At 41.7% G+C, this 15073-nt stretch overlaps 1 protein-coding gene across 1 annotated transcript in view; it reads left to right on the top strand.

The window, feature by feature from the left end:
- The first annotated feature begins 4555 nt into the window (after positions 1-4555).
- LOC134628264 (pleckstrin homology domain-containing family A member 6-like) overlaps positions 4556-15073 on the top strand; it is a 53775-nt gene continuing 43257 nt past the window's right edge. The window contains exon 1 of the mRNA XM_063475032.1: positions 4556-4726. Coding sequence (XP_063331102.1) covers positions 4695-4726 — 32 coding nt within the window. The 5' untranslated portion in view covers positions 4556-4694. The remainder of the gene's footprint in view (positions 4727-15073) is intronic.

Below are 15073 nucleotides of genomic sequence, written 5' to 3'. Positions count from 1 at the left end.
TGAACAGGAGACTGAGCTGCTACAGAGGACTGCACAGGGGAGTGGATGACTGAGCTAAAGACTGAGCTGAAGGTTGCTGGGCAGCTGACTGAGCTTCAGGCTGGGTTACAGGTTGAGTGATAGCAGTCTTCCCAGGAAGAACAGTTTTATTTTCAGTGAGTTCTGAAGCTTGACTGGATGTTTTATTTAGATTTGCTGCTCCCAAAACACTAAGACCATTAGAGGAAACGACAGATGAAAGACTAGAAACTGAAACGACACTTGGAACAATGACATTGCATTCCAAAAACACAGTCTCTGAATTAGATGATTGGAGCAGAAGCTCAGAGTGAAAAACAGTCTTACTCACCGAGGTCAGAATGTTAGGGGGTCTGGAGTCCAAACGCTCAAGCGGAACGTACGATAAGCAGTCACTTTCGCTCACGGACGGGGTTTGCTCATCAGCACTGGAGCGGCGGCGGCGTGAACGCCGTTTCCTTTGTGAAGCGGGAGGAGCGGGGATGATAGAGGAAACTGGCAATGATGGAGAGGTCGCGGCCGGCTCCTCATCCTCCAACCACATTGCTGCTAGGAAAGCAGCGGGTGAGTGACAGTCAGAGCAGAAAGTGGATGGAGAGGGGCTCCGTGGCAGAAGCTTGAAAAACCCTCTCGTTGTAGCAGCCGCTGTTGCGCTACAGAGAGCTCCGTGTGCTGCTGCGGTACCGTCGCGGCGAGCTTTGTTCGCTGCTGCTGCGGCGGCTGCCTGGCGGAGATTTCCGTCTGCTGTCGCTGTGGTGTGGAATCCCGGGAACAGACGCGGTCTGCCAGCTCACGAGCTTGTAACCCAGGGGTAGGCAACCTTTCTCATGGCGAGTGCCATTTAAAATTTCCTCAGAAGTCAATGTGCCATATGATTGCATTAGCAATAAATTTAATAACGCTCTATATGAACAGTTACACAATATATAGAACAACTTTATAGAATTATATTTGTTCGCAGATGTTGGCAGCTATCAGCGAATAGTTATCAGCTATTTTGAAACAAAAAAAGACTTTTTATCCATAACAAGAACTCCATAACAGCAAATGAACTGTACAACAGAAAATACAAATGCTATTTATGGTCTCCTTAAAACAATGATAAGAAAAATAAACTCAGCCAATATGGCATGTTTGTTAATACAGAGACACACATGTTAATGTGATCTCTGGTCTCCCACTCAGAGACACAGGTCTCCGAGTGTCCAGCATTCAGACGGCTACCTGAGGACACTCATGTGAGAGAAAATCTGCTCACACAGCTATGTAGAGCCAAATACTGTCAATAAGGCCTCTGCAATGTTCTGAAGACAGTTAAACTTGTCAGGTAGTGATGTCCAGCAGGTGAAAATGCAGCTCCATGAACACGCACAGCTGTGGATTCCAGCTGCTTCGATGTTGCATTAACTGGCATTAACTCAGCCAGCATTTTGACTAGAGACCGGCCCACCAGGTATTAAAGCCATAAAGCCTTTGAATGAAAACAGACGCTGTTGTGACAGTGATGTACGCTGTCTTGTTGGTATATGTATGATTTCTATACATTTTACATCAGATAAAAACTTTGGCTGTAAGATTCAGATAATTATTTAATAAAAGCGAGACATTTTAAATGAGAATAAGAAAGAAAAGTATTTCTTTGTGCCCCCCTTTCCCTGTTAATGCCCTACCTGGCCCCCTGGCAAAACTTTGCTAGACCCGCCCCTGCACAGTTACCAGCTGTCAGCTACTTAGAAAAGGATCCTGGTGTTATTTGTCTCTCAGAAACAGTTCATAACTTCCCTTCAACTCATTCATGTCACCTAAAAGGTAAACCTGTTTCTCCATCACCTGTTCAGCTCTGATGATTCAGTAAGGACATCTCCTGGTTTCATCTTCATGTTTCCCTCTCACCACATATCCAAACCGACATCATGACCAGCAGCTTTTACAGCTGTGGCTCCAGCAAACATCAGCTGATACTAGAAATTAATATTAAATAAATTCTAACAACAGCTGATCAAGCTTAAACGTGCTGCTGTTGTTTAGCGCGACATCTGCTGGTTTCCTCTTTCTGGCGCAAAGTGGGCGATAAACAAACAAGAGAGACGATCAGCTGATCATTGATCAGTTTCATGATTGAAGTAGCAGCAGGAGAGGGAGGGGGAGAGAATGAAAGAAGAAGAGGCAGCTGTGCAGCGTAACGACAGAATAACTCCAGCTTTGTGTCTTTTTCCATCCTAGCTGAAGTCCGGGCCAAACTGCGTCCCTTCTCAGCTCAATATGAAACGCGTAATAATTTCTCTGAATGCGGGACGATTCCGTCTTTTTACGGGACGGTTGGCAACTCTACTAACTAACCTTATGAATAAAATAAAGTGTACTGTCAGTAACATCATAGCACCCACCCAGCTGTATAGAAACTCCGTCATGCTAGCTAGTACGCAGTACGAGTTATTGTAACTGACTGTAAAAAGTCAGCACAACGAAAATAAACTCCACCTAAACTTGGTTTATATCTGACCCAGATAGACTGCAGGTCATAACTTCTTACCTGAAGTTCAGTTCACCTGACACTCGGACCGGCGGCCGCCTCGGGTCTCTCCTCCTCCTGCCTCCCTTCTCCCTCATCCACCTGCTGGCCTCCACCACTTGCTAATGTTACTGAATCTGTGGAAGCTCCGCCATAGCCACCACCAAACAATTTAGTTATTTTTACACACCGGCAACATCTGGCCAATCCACCATCTTTCATTGTTTATACCGTTACAAAAAAAAAAAAAAAGAGCAAATGCCCGGTATGTCCAATGGCCAGTCCAGCTATGGTCATGCCATCAGTTAACCCTTCGTGTGCCAACTGTGGCATGCGTGCCTAGGGTTGCCGACCCCTGTTGTAACGCCTCCTTGGCTCGGCTCAGTTCATCAATAAAGCCCTCATAGCAGGAGAGCTTGCGAAGGTAAGGATTTCCCTCGGCTATTGCACTAATGGCATTAAGCCCGACAGAAATTGTCCGTGAGTCCGTGGCGTGGGTTATTCGCCTCACCAGACTCTGTACACGGAGAATGTCCTCCTCACGGGCAGAGCTTGCTGGGTCCATTTCGTGGTCGCGTCGTTTTGTCAGGGAGTGGCTGTGTGTAGGCAAGAGAGGACCCAAACGCACGGCTCAAGACACACAGGGATAAACTCAAAAGGCAGGTCTTTACTAACAGGAACACAAAGAGTCATACAAAACTATACTGGGAGAAAGCTAAGGCACAGGGTAGACACAAGGAAACGCACACAACCATGAGGGACGACGTGACATGGAACAGAGGGAGATTACGACATAAATACACATAAGGTAATGAGTTAGGTGGGAACACACGGAAGCACAGCTGAGGACAATTACGCATAACAAGACAGGGAGGATACGAAACTGAAAATACTAACCCAAGATGCAGACCTTAAACGTAACACAGGAAGAACACAGAGTCACAGACAGGAGGGGAGAGAGAGCACAGACATCATGGGCTGGGGAAACATCCACGAGGGGAAACAAGGCACAGGAGCTCAGAATTATATGAACACAAATACACAGAGGGAGACATAGGGGCAATTACACAAGGAAATCTGACAACCAATAGCTAAACATAACAACCTAGGGACTAAAACGTTAAACTAACAAGGTGGACTCAACCATAATACAAAATAACAAAACACAAAAACTGAAACCGCTGGGTCATAAGACCCAGGATCATGACATCCCCTGCAATCTGACTTGAGATAAACGTAAGAAAATGGTTGGATATTATTCTGGTATTTAAGATTTGAACTTGCATGCATCATTTATAATGCATGTCACAAGGCGTCCTGCTTTTCATTAGTTTAATAGTTTTTTGTCGTATTTTAATCATAAGTGAACATCTTTTATAGTAACATATTTTCATATTTCATTTTCATATATTTCATAGTTGTAACATCAGTTTATTTATTTATTTTTTGGATATGCATGATGCGAGGTGCTGCACAGTTAAGCAGCACGAGTCATTAATGAAGAATTTGATAAATGGTTTAAAATGCCTTGTTATTCGTTTTTGACACTCTCCATTAAATGGTTCTCAAATTTATCCTAACATCTCATAAATGGACTGATTCTTATATAGCACTTTTCTATTCTCCCGGAGTACTCAAAGCGCTGTATACAACATGCCTCATTTACCGCCACTCATAGTGTTTCTTAGCTTTTGACTAGTGGATTAGTCAATTTTTTTCCTTGTTTAGTCACCAGAACATCCATAGTTTACACTCATTGCTAGTGAGAGGGAGACAAAGAGTATGTGTGTGTGTGAGTGAGAGACCTGGGGTGAAAACGAGACAGAGCACGATACACCATTGGAATGTATATCTGGGGTGGCTAAGAGGGCTGAATAAGCTGACTGTTGCAATTCTCAGCCAGAAAGCGGCAAGTGCGTGTGCATCTGTGTGTGTGTGAGAGAGAGATAGTCAGATACAGAAAAAGGGGAGGGGGGTAAGGAGAAGAGAAATGGTAAGACAGGTTAGGAAACAGGCAGAGGCACGCAGGCTGTGGGAGACAGGAAAGCCTTGTTCATCTCCTCCCTCTATCTATCTGCAGTCCTCCTCTCTGTTTAACTTCCTCTGTCTCATCCATCGGTCCATTTGTCCAACTTCTTCCGGTACATGATCTATCCAGGGGATAATGCTGAAGTTTCGTGTGGACAGAAGAGTCAGGTAGGTGAAGGAAGAGAGAAGGAAGTGGCATACAGAGCTGGGGTTCGGCTGAGATAACAAACAAGTGAGGAGAGATGGAGAAGCCAGCCAGAAGCACAGAGGGTCAAAAATGACTGCAATGCAGTGCCAGCAGGCTGTGGTTGTGTACAGTGTTGTATAATGTTCAGTGAATGTGTGTTTGTGTGCATGCTGAGTGGAAATCTGTTACCATGATAACATTGTTTGTAAAGATAAGTGAAGCAGTAGTTATCATTAGGCTTAATTTGAGTAGTCACTTTATTGCACTTTGATGTAGTGAGGGGTGTTTTTCTGTGTGAGTGTGAGAGATAAAGGTGCCATCAATAATGAAAGGTATTGATGGGTACTAGAGGCACTATAGTACACTGTAAAAAAATGTAATATAAAAGTATTTTTACTCTGTATTTTACAGTTTTGTATTGTTCTTCTAGAATATCATTAAATTTACATAAATAGACTGTGATTTTACATTTCAAATGTAAATTAACGTAAAATCACTGTAAATGTAATAAAAAATTGTTTTTTAAATGTATCTGTCTGTACATATGCATATTTAGATTGTTAAAATACATTCACAAATGTATCACAAATATTTGTCCGTTATTTGAAAGATTGAACTGTTAAATTCAAATGTAATGCTATGGAAAAATATATGAAATGATTCTTATAAACTTTTTTTTACATCAAATAATTATTATTATTATTGTTATTTAGCGTGATCGTGGCTCAAGAGTTGGCAGTTCACCTTGTAATCAGAAGGTTGCCGGTTCGAGCCCTGACTCAGACACTCTCGGTCGTTGTGTCCTTGGGCAAGACACTTCACCTACTGGTGATGGCCAGAGGGGAATTATAAAGTGGAATTGTAAAGCGCTTTGAGGGTCTCAAAGAGTGCTATATGAATGCAATCCATTATTATTTAAACCAACTGTTAACTGTATATTTCTGTACATTTAAGTATTAAGATAAGATAACCTTTATTAGTCCCATATTATTATTATTAGTCTCATATTGCCACATTCATTGACCTTGTTTATAGGTAATGTCATTGTTTAATCACATTAAAATGTTCCTAATTTAATATTTAAAAGCACTTGAAAAAGACAAAATCCCATGTAAAATTAGGGCAACAAACTGTATTGTCTTTACTGAAAATAACCGTATTTTTATGAGAAAGTTATTTTCTGTTATTTTCTGGTATTATTTTGGCGCCCCAGCTGCCGGAATATTACTGTTTTTTTTAGGATTTTTTTTTTTACGGTGTACCTATAGTACAGTTTTCCACTTTGCCTCTGTCTGTTTTAAATTAGCTCAGGCCTAGGGAAAATGTCAGTGTTTGTGGACCATGTTCACATATGGCTTCCTCTCTTCATGACATAACTTTAATCTGAATTTGAGCACAGAATGGCAAAACTGTGTACAAATGAGTTCTGGGAGTGTTCATCAGCCCATGGATTGATTTTCATGATAGAATCATGACCTGTTTTAATGTACACAGTAAAAAAAAGGCAGTTAAATAATAATATTCCCACAGTTGGCATGTCACATAAATACAATAACAGAAACTTACCATCATGTAAAAAAAATAAAAATCTTCTATAATCAAAATACAGAAAATTTCAGTTTTTTATAGGACAGTAAATTAAGATGCACTTGTTTTAGCTTTAAACTGACATGCAATCATGTGCATTTCTACATATTTTTTATATAAAATATTAAAAGATATTAACATGTTTGATAACAGTGAAATTTGAAATTGGGGCCGCATGGTGGTTTGCACTGTTGCTTTGCAGCAAGAAGGATTTGAGTTCAACTTCAACCTCTGGCTGAGGTGAAGCTTTCATATTGTCCGTGTTTGCATGGGTTCACTTGGTGGGGTTGGTGGGATTGTGAGTGTGAATGGTTGCCTGTCTTTATGTGTTAGATTGGCGACTTGTCTGGTAGCTGGGATAGGCTCCAGCCCTACCCCGACCCTGATAAGGATAAGAGAATGGATGGGTGGATGGGTGGATAGCAGTGAAATGATCTAATAATATAATCAAACACTGTTCCAATACAATAAGTCAGCTATAAAATCACACCAATATTCTGTTATTAGTTGTTTTATTAGTAGTAGTAGTACTTTTATTCTATAATTAATAATACACCACCCATTTTTTAAAAAAGTGAAATACTCTTATTAGATTAGTACCTGGGTTTAAAATTACAGCAATGCACTGTTTTTGATATATCAGCAGTAAAATGGGTTTTTACGTGTATTCCAAAGGTGGATTTGCCTTAAATATACCCTGAAAATGTTATTGTGATTATAATTTACTGTATAGGAAATTGAAAGACGTTAATTTTGGACAGCCCAACTCTTAAAAAATCAGGACACACTTTCTGTGCCTCAGCATTTAATTCTGTTAACAAGTAGACCACAACAGAAGACTCTTAACAATTTTGCATTAACAAACAAACAAAAAAAATCACTGCTTAAGTAGCTTTTACTGAACCATAAAAACAAAACAGAATTAAAAAGAAAAATAAACAGTAACTAAACCAAGGGTACCTTAAATGTATAGTCACACTGAGCATTGCAGGTTTCCCTGGTGCTGCACCGAAATATTTTTGGATACATGAGGTATATTACGCCATACTTATTTCAAGAATTTCGTAACATTTTTCAGATTGAAAGTAAAATAATATCAAGTACTGCGTTAATTAAACTGCATTAATATTTAAAGATAAAAGCTTTTTTCACAAGCCAGTAAAATGTAGATGGAGCAGTAAAACTGAGCTACAGAACTGAGGGAGGTGTCACAGCACAAGTCATCAGACACAAAAGTGGACTCACATAACAGACTCAACACCGACACTGGGAAGCGTGTGAAATTAGTTTTAATAATGAAAGTGATGTTTGAATACAATGCTTGTGCACGTGAGGCAGTGTCTATATACAATACTGGGTGACACGACTACACACTTTAACACTAAGGAGTGGGGCAGGGCTATATACAGGGGAAAGACAGTACGACCATGAAATGTGAGCTAAACACTGAATATTTACACTACGACGTACAATTCAACTGTGAGCAAGAAGCACTGAGTGTATAAACACTATGACAATTTGTACTTCTATGAGCAATGATATGTGACAAGCCACTATGAGTTGGATGCTATAACTAAATGGTAGGAGGTCAGGGAAATGGAGTCCCAGAGTGGCGAGCAAGCACAGGCAGGAGTGTCTGAGCTGGCTGGGAGCAGCGGTCAGAGAGACTGCAGCAAAACAGAAGAATATCAGCTTGGAGTTTTAAAGGGTGGCAGGAATTTTTCAGTGACATAAATCTTTATGGCTTACTTGCTTGCAGATAGAGGCACGTGGGAGGAGGAGGTAAGTTCAGAGAAGGTCCGTGTGAATACTGGCAGTTTGGTCCAAGAGGTCTTACTTTGTGAGCAGGGAGGCAGGCAGGTGGAGTGAGTTAATGCATCTGAATCGGAGCAAATGTGGTGAAGGCTGCAGTGAAGTCCAGCGACCGGGTGGAGGCAAGGCAAGGCAAGGCAAGGCAAGGCAAGGCAAGTTTATTTATATAGCACAATTCAACAACAAGGTGATTCAAAGTGCTTTACAGAGATATTAAAAAACAAAAACAAATAAAAAGCATGATTTAAAATTGATAAAAAAAAACAGTAGATAAAATCAGAACAGTAGATAAAATCAGTGGTTAAAATGTAAGTTTTGAAATTTAAGCTTAAAAGTGTGGATTTGGTGCTTTATTCAAAAGCAGCTGAGAACAGGTGAGTCTTCAACCTGGATTTAAATAAACTGAGTGTTTCAGCTGATCTGAGGCTTTCTGGGAGTTTGTTCCAGATATATGGAGCATAAAAGCTGAATGCAGCTTCTCCGTGTCTGGTTCTGACTCTGGGAACTGATAAAAAACCGGATCCAGATGACCTGAGGGATCTGGAAGGTTCATACTGGGTCAGGAGGTCACTGATGTATTTTGGTCCTAAACCATTCAGAGCTTTATAGACCAGCATCAGAAGTCTATCCTCTGACGGACAGGCAGCCAGTGTAAAGACCTCAGAGCTGGACTGATGTGGTCCACTTTTTTGGTCTTAGTGAGGACTCTAGCAGCAGAGTTCTGAATGAGCTGTAGTTGTCTGACTGATTTTTTAGGTAGACCTGTAAAGATGCTGTTACAGTAATCAAGCCTGCTAAAGATGAATGCATGGACTAGTTTTTCCAGGTCCTGTTGAGACATCAGATCTTTTATCCTTGAAATATTCTTGAGGTGATAGTAAGCTGATTTTGTTATTGTCTTAATGTGTTTTTCTAAGTTTAGGTCTGCATCCATCACTACACCCAAATTTCTTGCCTGGTTTGTGGTTTTTAGGTGTATAGATTGAAGTTCTCTGGTGACCTGTAATCGTTTTTCTTTGGCTCCAAAGACTATTACTTCAGTTTTGTTTTTGTTTAGCTGGAGAAAATTGTGGCACAACCAGTCATTAATTTCCTCAATGCATTTACCAAGAGCCTGTACAGGGCCTCGGTCTCCTGGTGACATTGTGATATATATTTGTGTGTCATCTGCGTAGCTATGATAGTTTATTTTGTTGTTCTTTATAATCTGTGCCAGTGGGAGCATGTAAATGTTAAACAGAAGGGGTCCCAAGATGGAACCTTGGGGAACTCCACATGTGATACTTGTCTGCTCAGATGTGAAGTTACCTATTGATACAAAGTATTTCCTGTTTTCTAAGTATGTTTTGAACCAGTTTAGTACAGTTCCTGAGAGACCTGCCCAGTTCTCCAGTCGTTTGAGTAATATGTTGTGGTCAACTGTATCAAATGCTGCACTGAGATCCAGTAAAACTAAGACTGACATTTTTCCACTGTCTGTATTCAGACATATGTCATTAAACACTTTGGTCAGAGCGGTTTCAGTGCTGTGGTTCTGTCTAAAACCTGACTGGAGGCATCATAGCAGTTATTCTGTGTTAAGAAGTAATTGAGCTGTTGAGAAACTGCTTTTTCAATGATCTTACTTAAAAATGGGAGGTTTGAGATCGGCCTGTAGTTATTCATTTGTGTCTTGTCAAGATTGTCCTTTTTCAGTATAGGTTTAATTACAGCAGTTTTTAGTGATTCTGGAAACACACCTGACATTAAAGAAAAGTTGACGATCTGTAACAGGTCTGACTCCAAAGTCTTTGAGACCTTTTTGAAAAAACTTGTTGGCAGGACATCTAAACAGCAAGAGGAGGAGTTCAGTTGACCTAAGATGTCCTCCAGGTCTTTGCTGTTAATAGGGTGAAACTGTTTGATGGTGTTTAAACAGTTTTTCGGTGGACACAGTACATATCCTGGATCTGCTGTTGATGTACCAATTGCTTGTCTAATCTTTTGGATTTTTTCTGTGAAGAATTTGGCAAAGTCATTGCAGGCCATGGTCGAATGAAGTTCAGCTGCCACTGACACAGGAGGGTTTGTTAGCCTGTCAACTGTAGAAAATAAGACCCGAGCGTTATGACTGTTTTTAGTGATGATGTCAGAGAAGTAGGACCTCCTTGCACTCCTCAGTTGTAAATTATAATTGTGAAGTTTCTCTTTATAGATGTGAACCTGGAGGTTTGTTTTTCTCCATCTGCGCTCAGCTTTCCTACACTCTCTTTTTTTCATTTTTCACCAGTGTGGAGTTTCTCCATGGAGACTTTTTCCTTCCAGAGATAACCTTCACCTTAATGGGAGCAATAGTGTCCATTACATTTAACATTTTAGCATTGAAGCTATTGACAAGCTCATTGACTGAACCTCTGGACGGGTCAGGTGTTAATGTTAATTCAGTTATACACCGTTTTGTGATCACTGCTGTTGATATATTTGTGTGGGCTGAGATTTTACTTTCAAAGAAAACACAGTAATGATCAGACAGGCCCACATCAGACACAGTAACCTTTGAAATGCTCAGGCCCTTGGAGATCAGTAGGTCAAGAGTGTGTCCTCTATTATGTGTGGCCTCTGTTACATGCTGAGTCAGCCCAAAGTTGCCCAGAGTGTTACTCAGGTCTTTAGTCCCTTTGTCCTGAAGGTTGTCCACATGGATGTTAAAATCCCCAACAATAATTACACAGTAGAAATCAACACAGATCACAGCAGTTCACTGAGATCCTTAAAAAAGTCTGTGCAGTATTTGGGAGGCCTGTAAACATTAAGAAACACAACTTTGGATGGAGCCTTCAGCTGTAAAGCCACATATTCAAAAGACTGAAAACTTCCAGGAGATAGCTGCTTACATTGAAATGATTCATTAAATAAGACAGCACGAGAGTAAATTCAGCAACAGCAAAAGCAAAAGCATACAAGTAGACATGAGACTTGGCCAACACTCACGCTGGTAAGCAGACGTTCTGGTGAAGAGCTTCTTCTTCTTCTCCTACATTTTAATGGCGGTTGCCAAACAACTTTTAGGTGCATTTACCACCACCCTCTGGACTGGAGTGTGGGCCGGAGCGGTGTTTCCACCTACAGTCTCTGATACACACCTGTCGATCTTAAAAAGCCAAACACTGCCCTATAAATTACATCCCCTGCAAATCTTACTCTCAAGATTATATCCTCTCTTCTACTTCTACAGCTTCTTCTACACTGCCCAACTATTTTCTGTATGCTATAATAATATCTGCCTTTCCCTTCTCTGTCCCATTGTGCCTGCCACTTCTCCTTTAACTTGACCCTGATTATACTTTTCACCTCACTTTTACTGTATTTTATAGTCATACCTACATGACTTCTTCTTGCTGCACCTTCTGCAAACTTATCGGCCTGTTCATTGCCATCAGCACCGATATTCACAGGAATCCATAAGAAATCCACTTGTATCCCTCTGTGTTTGATTCTATACAATAAATGAAGTATATCAAAAACAATATCTTGCCTAGAGTCCGAAGACATATTACCTATACTCACTAGCACGCTGCTAGAGTCCGAGCAAACCAAATACCTCCCTATTGGTGCATCCTCCACCCAGTTCAAAGCCATTAAAATCGCTAAAAGCTCCCCAGTATAAACTGCCAAATCATCTGTAATTCGTTTACTCACCACAAAACTTATTTCTGGGATAACAAATGCAACACCCATTATTTTATCTAACAGTTTTGACACATCAGTAAATATCTTCACATGACCTGAGTACTTTCCCACTATATGGTTTTGTACCTGGCTTTCAGTCACCCCTCCTCCCTTATGTAGCAAATAGAAGTCAGGAATTATTTGGTCATATAACCACGGTGGCAACACTGACAAGTCTACTGCTGGGCTAATTTCGTTGCCACTTATTCCCATCTCGTTGATTTCTTTCCCTGTAGTCCAACCGAAACTTCTCCATTGTCCAGTCCCTTTTTCGTGTTCTTGGCAAGGCTTAAGTACACTGTGCGCTATATGACTTTCACAATGTCCCTTTAAGTTTGCCCAATAAGTCAAAGCAATTTGGCGCCTCCTTAGTTCTAATGGTTGTTTGCCCATTTCCACTTGCAAAGCGGCCACTGGAGTAGTCTTAACAGCCCCACAACACAACCTCAAAGCTTGATACTGAACTTTGTCCAAGTCATTTAGCAAAGTTTTAGCTGCTGAACCATAAACCAGACACCCATAATCCAGAACTGACCTAATGAGACCTACATATAGCGCTCTCAATGCTGTCCTATCTGCACCCCAGTCACTACCTTTTAAACACCTTAAAATATTCAGAACCTTTTTACATTTCTCAGTTATTTTCCCAATGTGTGTTTTCCATGTAAGCCTTTCATCAAACCAAATACCTAAATATTTAAAGCAATCAACCTTTTCTATGTCATTCCCATATAGCTTGAGACTCAACTGGTAATTTGTTCTCTTACGTGTAAAAACAATCCATTTTGGTTTTGTAACAGAAAACCTAAACCCCCATTCCAGAGCCCAACCCTCCACCACTGCATTTTAGCCATGATGAACTGTAAGTTTCTTCCTCTCTTCCAAATGACTCCATCATCAGCAAACAATGAAACCCCCATTGACTGATCTATATTACCAAACACCTCATTAATCATTATGGAAAACAATACCGGACTAACTATACTTCCTTGTGGAGTGCCATTCTGTACATCATATCCTGTACTGAACTCATCCTGAACATTCTCCCTTTAATACCAATTTGATGCAACCTGATCAGGAGTCCTTCTTTCCAAATCATATCGTACGCCTTCTCGACATCTAAAAACACGGCTGCTGTACTTTCCCTATTCACTTGGGCACACCTTATTTCACGCTCTAGACACACAGCCGGATCTACTGTGCTTCTCCCTTTTCTAAACCCACTTTGGTAATACTTGATCTTACTATTAGTTTCCAAAAAGTAAATTAATCTTGCACCTGGGTCTGGGTGCAGTTTCCCCCTCCAGGGGCAAGGGTACCTAGGTATGGAGTACGCTTGGGGAGTGTGATTGTGTGTACATTGTCTATTTATGTCTGTCTCCACGTTGGGTGAGTGTTGAGTAATTGCATATGAGAGCATGAGGGTGGGAATGGATGTTTGTATCTGTGTGTGCCTGTATGTCTGTGTCTATATGTCAGGTTGGGTATCAGACGCCACCTCTCTAGGGACATCTCAGGCCCTCCATGGTATGGAGGCCTATCTCCCCCCACCACTTCCCCTGCCAGTGGCAGACGCCCTCAGACATCGGTGCGTTGGTGGTTCTTTGTGCCCGGGGATGGGCGTCCAGGTACACACCGGTTCACTCCTGGTGGCTGCTTGTCGGGGCCTGGAGCCTGGGGCTTGCTCGGGCCACTTCGGGGATGGGGTACCCTCGGCCTCACGGCCTGGGGCTCGGTCACTCTGGCACAGCTGGCTGCCGGCGGAGCTCACGGGCACGTCACTGCAACCCCCCCTGGCTTCTGCTCCGCGGCTGCTGAGTGACCCCTCATCTGGGACTCTCCTCAGCTCTTTCTGGGATAGTGGCACGGCTGCCCCTCTGTTGGTCTTCCTTGGTCTCTTGTGTTCTGAGGGCCTCTGGATGTCTGGAGCCTGGATCTCCTCCATACCTGCTTCAGGCCCTGGAGGACGGGGCTATGGCCCCCCACACCCTCTAGCAGATCATTACATGAAGGAACCTTTTAAATACAAGCGCGTTCATGCTCACAGGTGTACACACAGGTGATCACACACACAAACTACACCCTTTTTGGCTCCTACCTCAAAGCACACTGTGCGCTGTAAATGCTACGTGCTGCATAATAATATTCAATATTTAATATTTACTGCTATATACACATAGAGTATCGCGATGGTGTTGTGTTTATTATATTGCTGTTTTTGTTTGCTTGTTTTCTCTTTTTTTTTCTCTCAACAGGTGATCCAGGTGATATATATAAAAATATGTATTTTATTTGCCCCCCCCCTTCTTTTCCTCTTCCCCGCTGTCTTTGTTTCCCTCCCTCCCCCCGGTCATGTCTGTCATGTCTGTAACAACTGAAAATAAAATAAAATAAATAAATAATAACAACAAAGGTCAATCAAATGGACCAATGCGGCAAGGCAGGGATGGTCCACTTGGTAAAGTAATTCTATTGGGCTTCCCTCTTTGCCTTCAGACAATAATTCTGATGGCAAAAGAACCAAACGGGACAGGCGTAGTAAATTAATCTTTTATTCACCATCTTTTCCATTATTTTCCCCAAATGTGATGTCAAAGCTATTGGTCTATAACAGGGGTCGGCACCCCTGGGCACGCGTGCCACAGCTGGCACGCGAAGGGTTAACTGATGGCACGACCATAGCTGGACTGGCCATCAGGCATACCGGGCATTTGCCTGGTGAGTCAATGGTGATTTTTTGTTTTTATGGGCCGATGCTTTTTTTTTTTTTTCTTGTAACGGCATAAACAATGAAAGGTGGTGGATTGTCCAGATGCTGGCCAATGTGTAAAAATAACTCAGTTGTTTGGTGGTGGCTGTGATGGAGCTTCCATGGAGGCCAGCAGGTGGATGAGGGAAAGGGGAGGCAGGAGGAGCAGAGACCCGAGGCGGCCGCCGGTCCGAGTGTCAGGTGAACTGAACTTCAGGTAAGAAGTTATGACCTGCAGTCTATCTGGGTCAGATATAAACCGAGTTTAGGTGGAGTTTATTTTCGTTGTGCTGACTTTTTACAGTCAGTTACAATAACTCGTACTGCGTGCTAGCTAGCATGACGGAGTTTCTATACAGCTGGGTGGGTGCTATGATGTTACTGATATTTTATTTTATTCATAAGGTTAGTTAGTAGAGTTGCCAACCGCTCCTTAAAAAACGGAATCGTCTCGTATTCTGAGAAAATATTA

The sequence above is a fragment of the Pelmatolapia mariae genome, linkage group LG5 (assembly GCF_036321145.2).
Source record: "Pelmatolapia mariae isolate MD_Pm_ZW linkage group LG5, Pm_UMD_F_2, whole genome shotgun sequence".
In the NCBI taxonomy this organism is placed as follows: Eukaryota; Metazoa; Chordata; class Actinopteri; order Cichliformes; family Cichlidae; genus Pelmatolapia; species Pelmatolapia mariae.
Note: the sequence above shows the minus strand (reverse complement) of the source record. Positions and strands in the feature narration are given on the sequence as shown.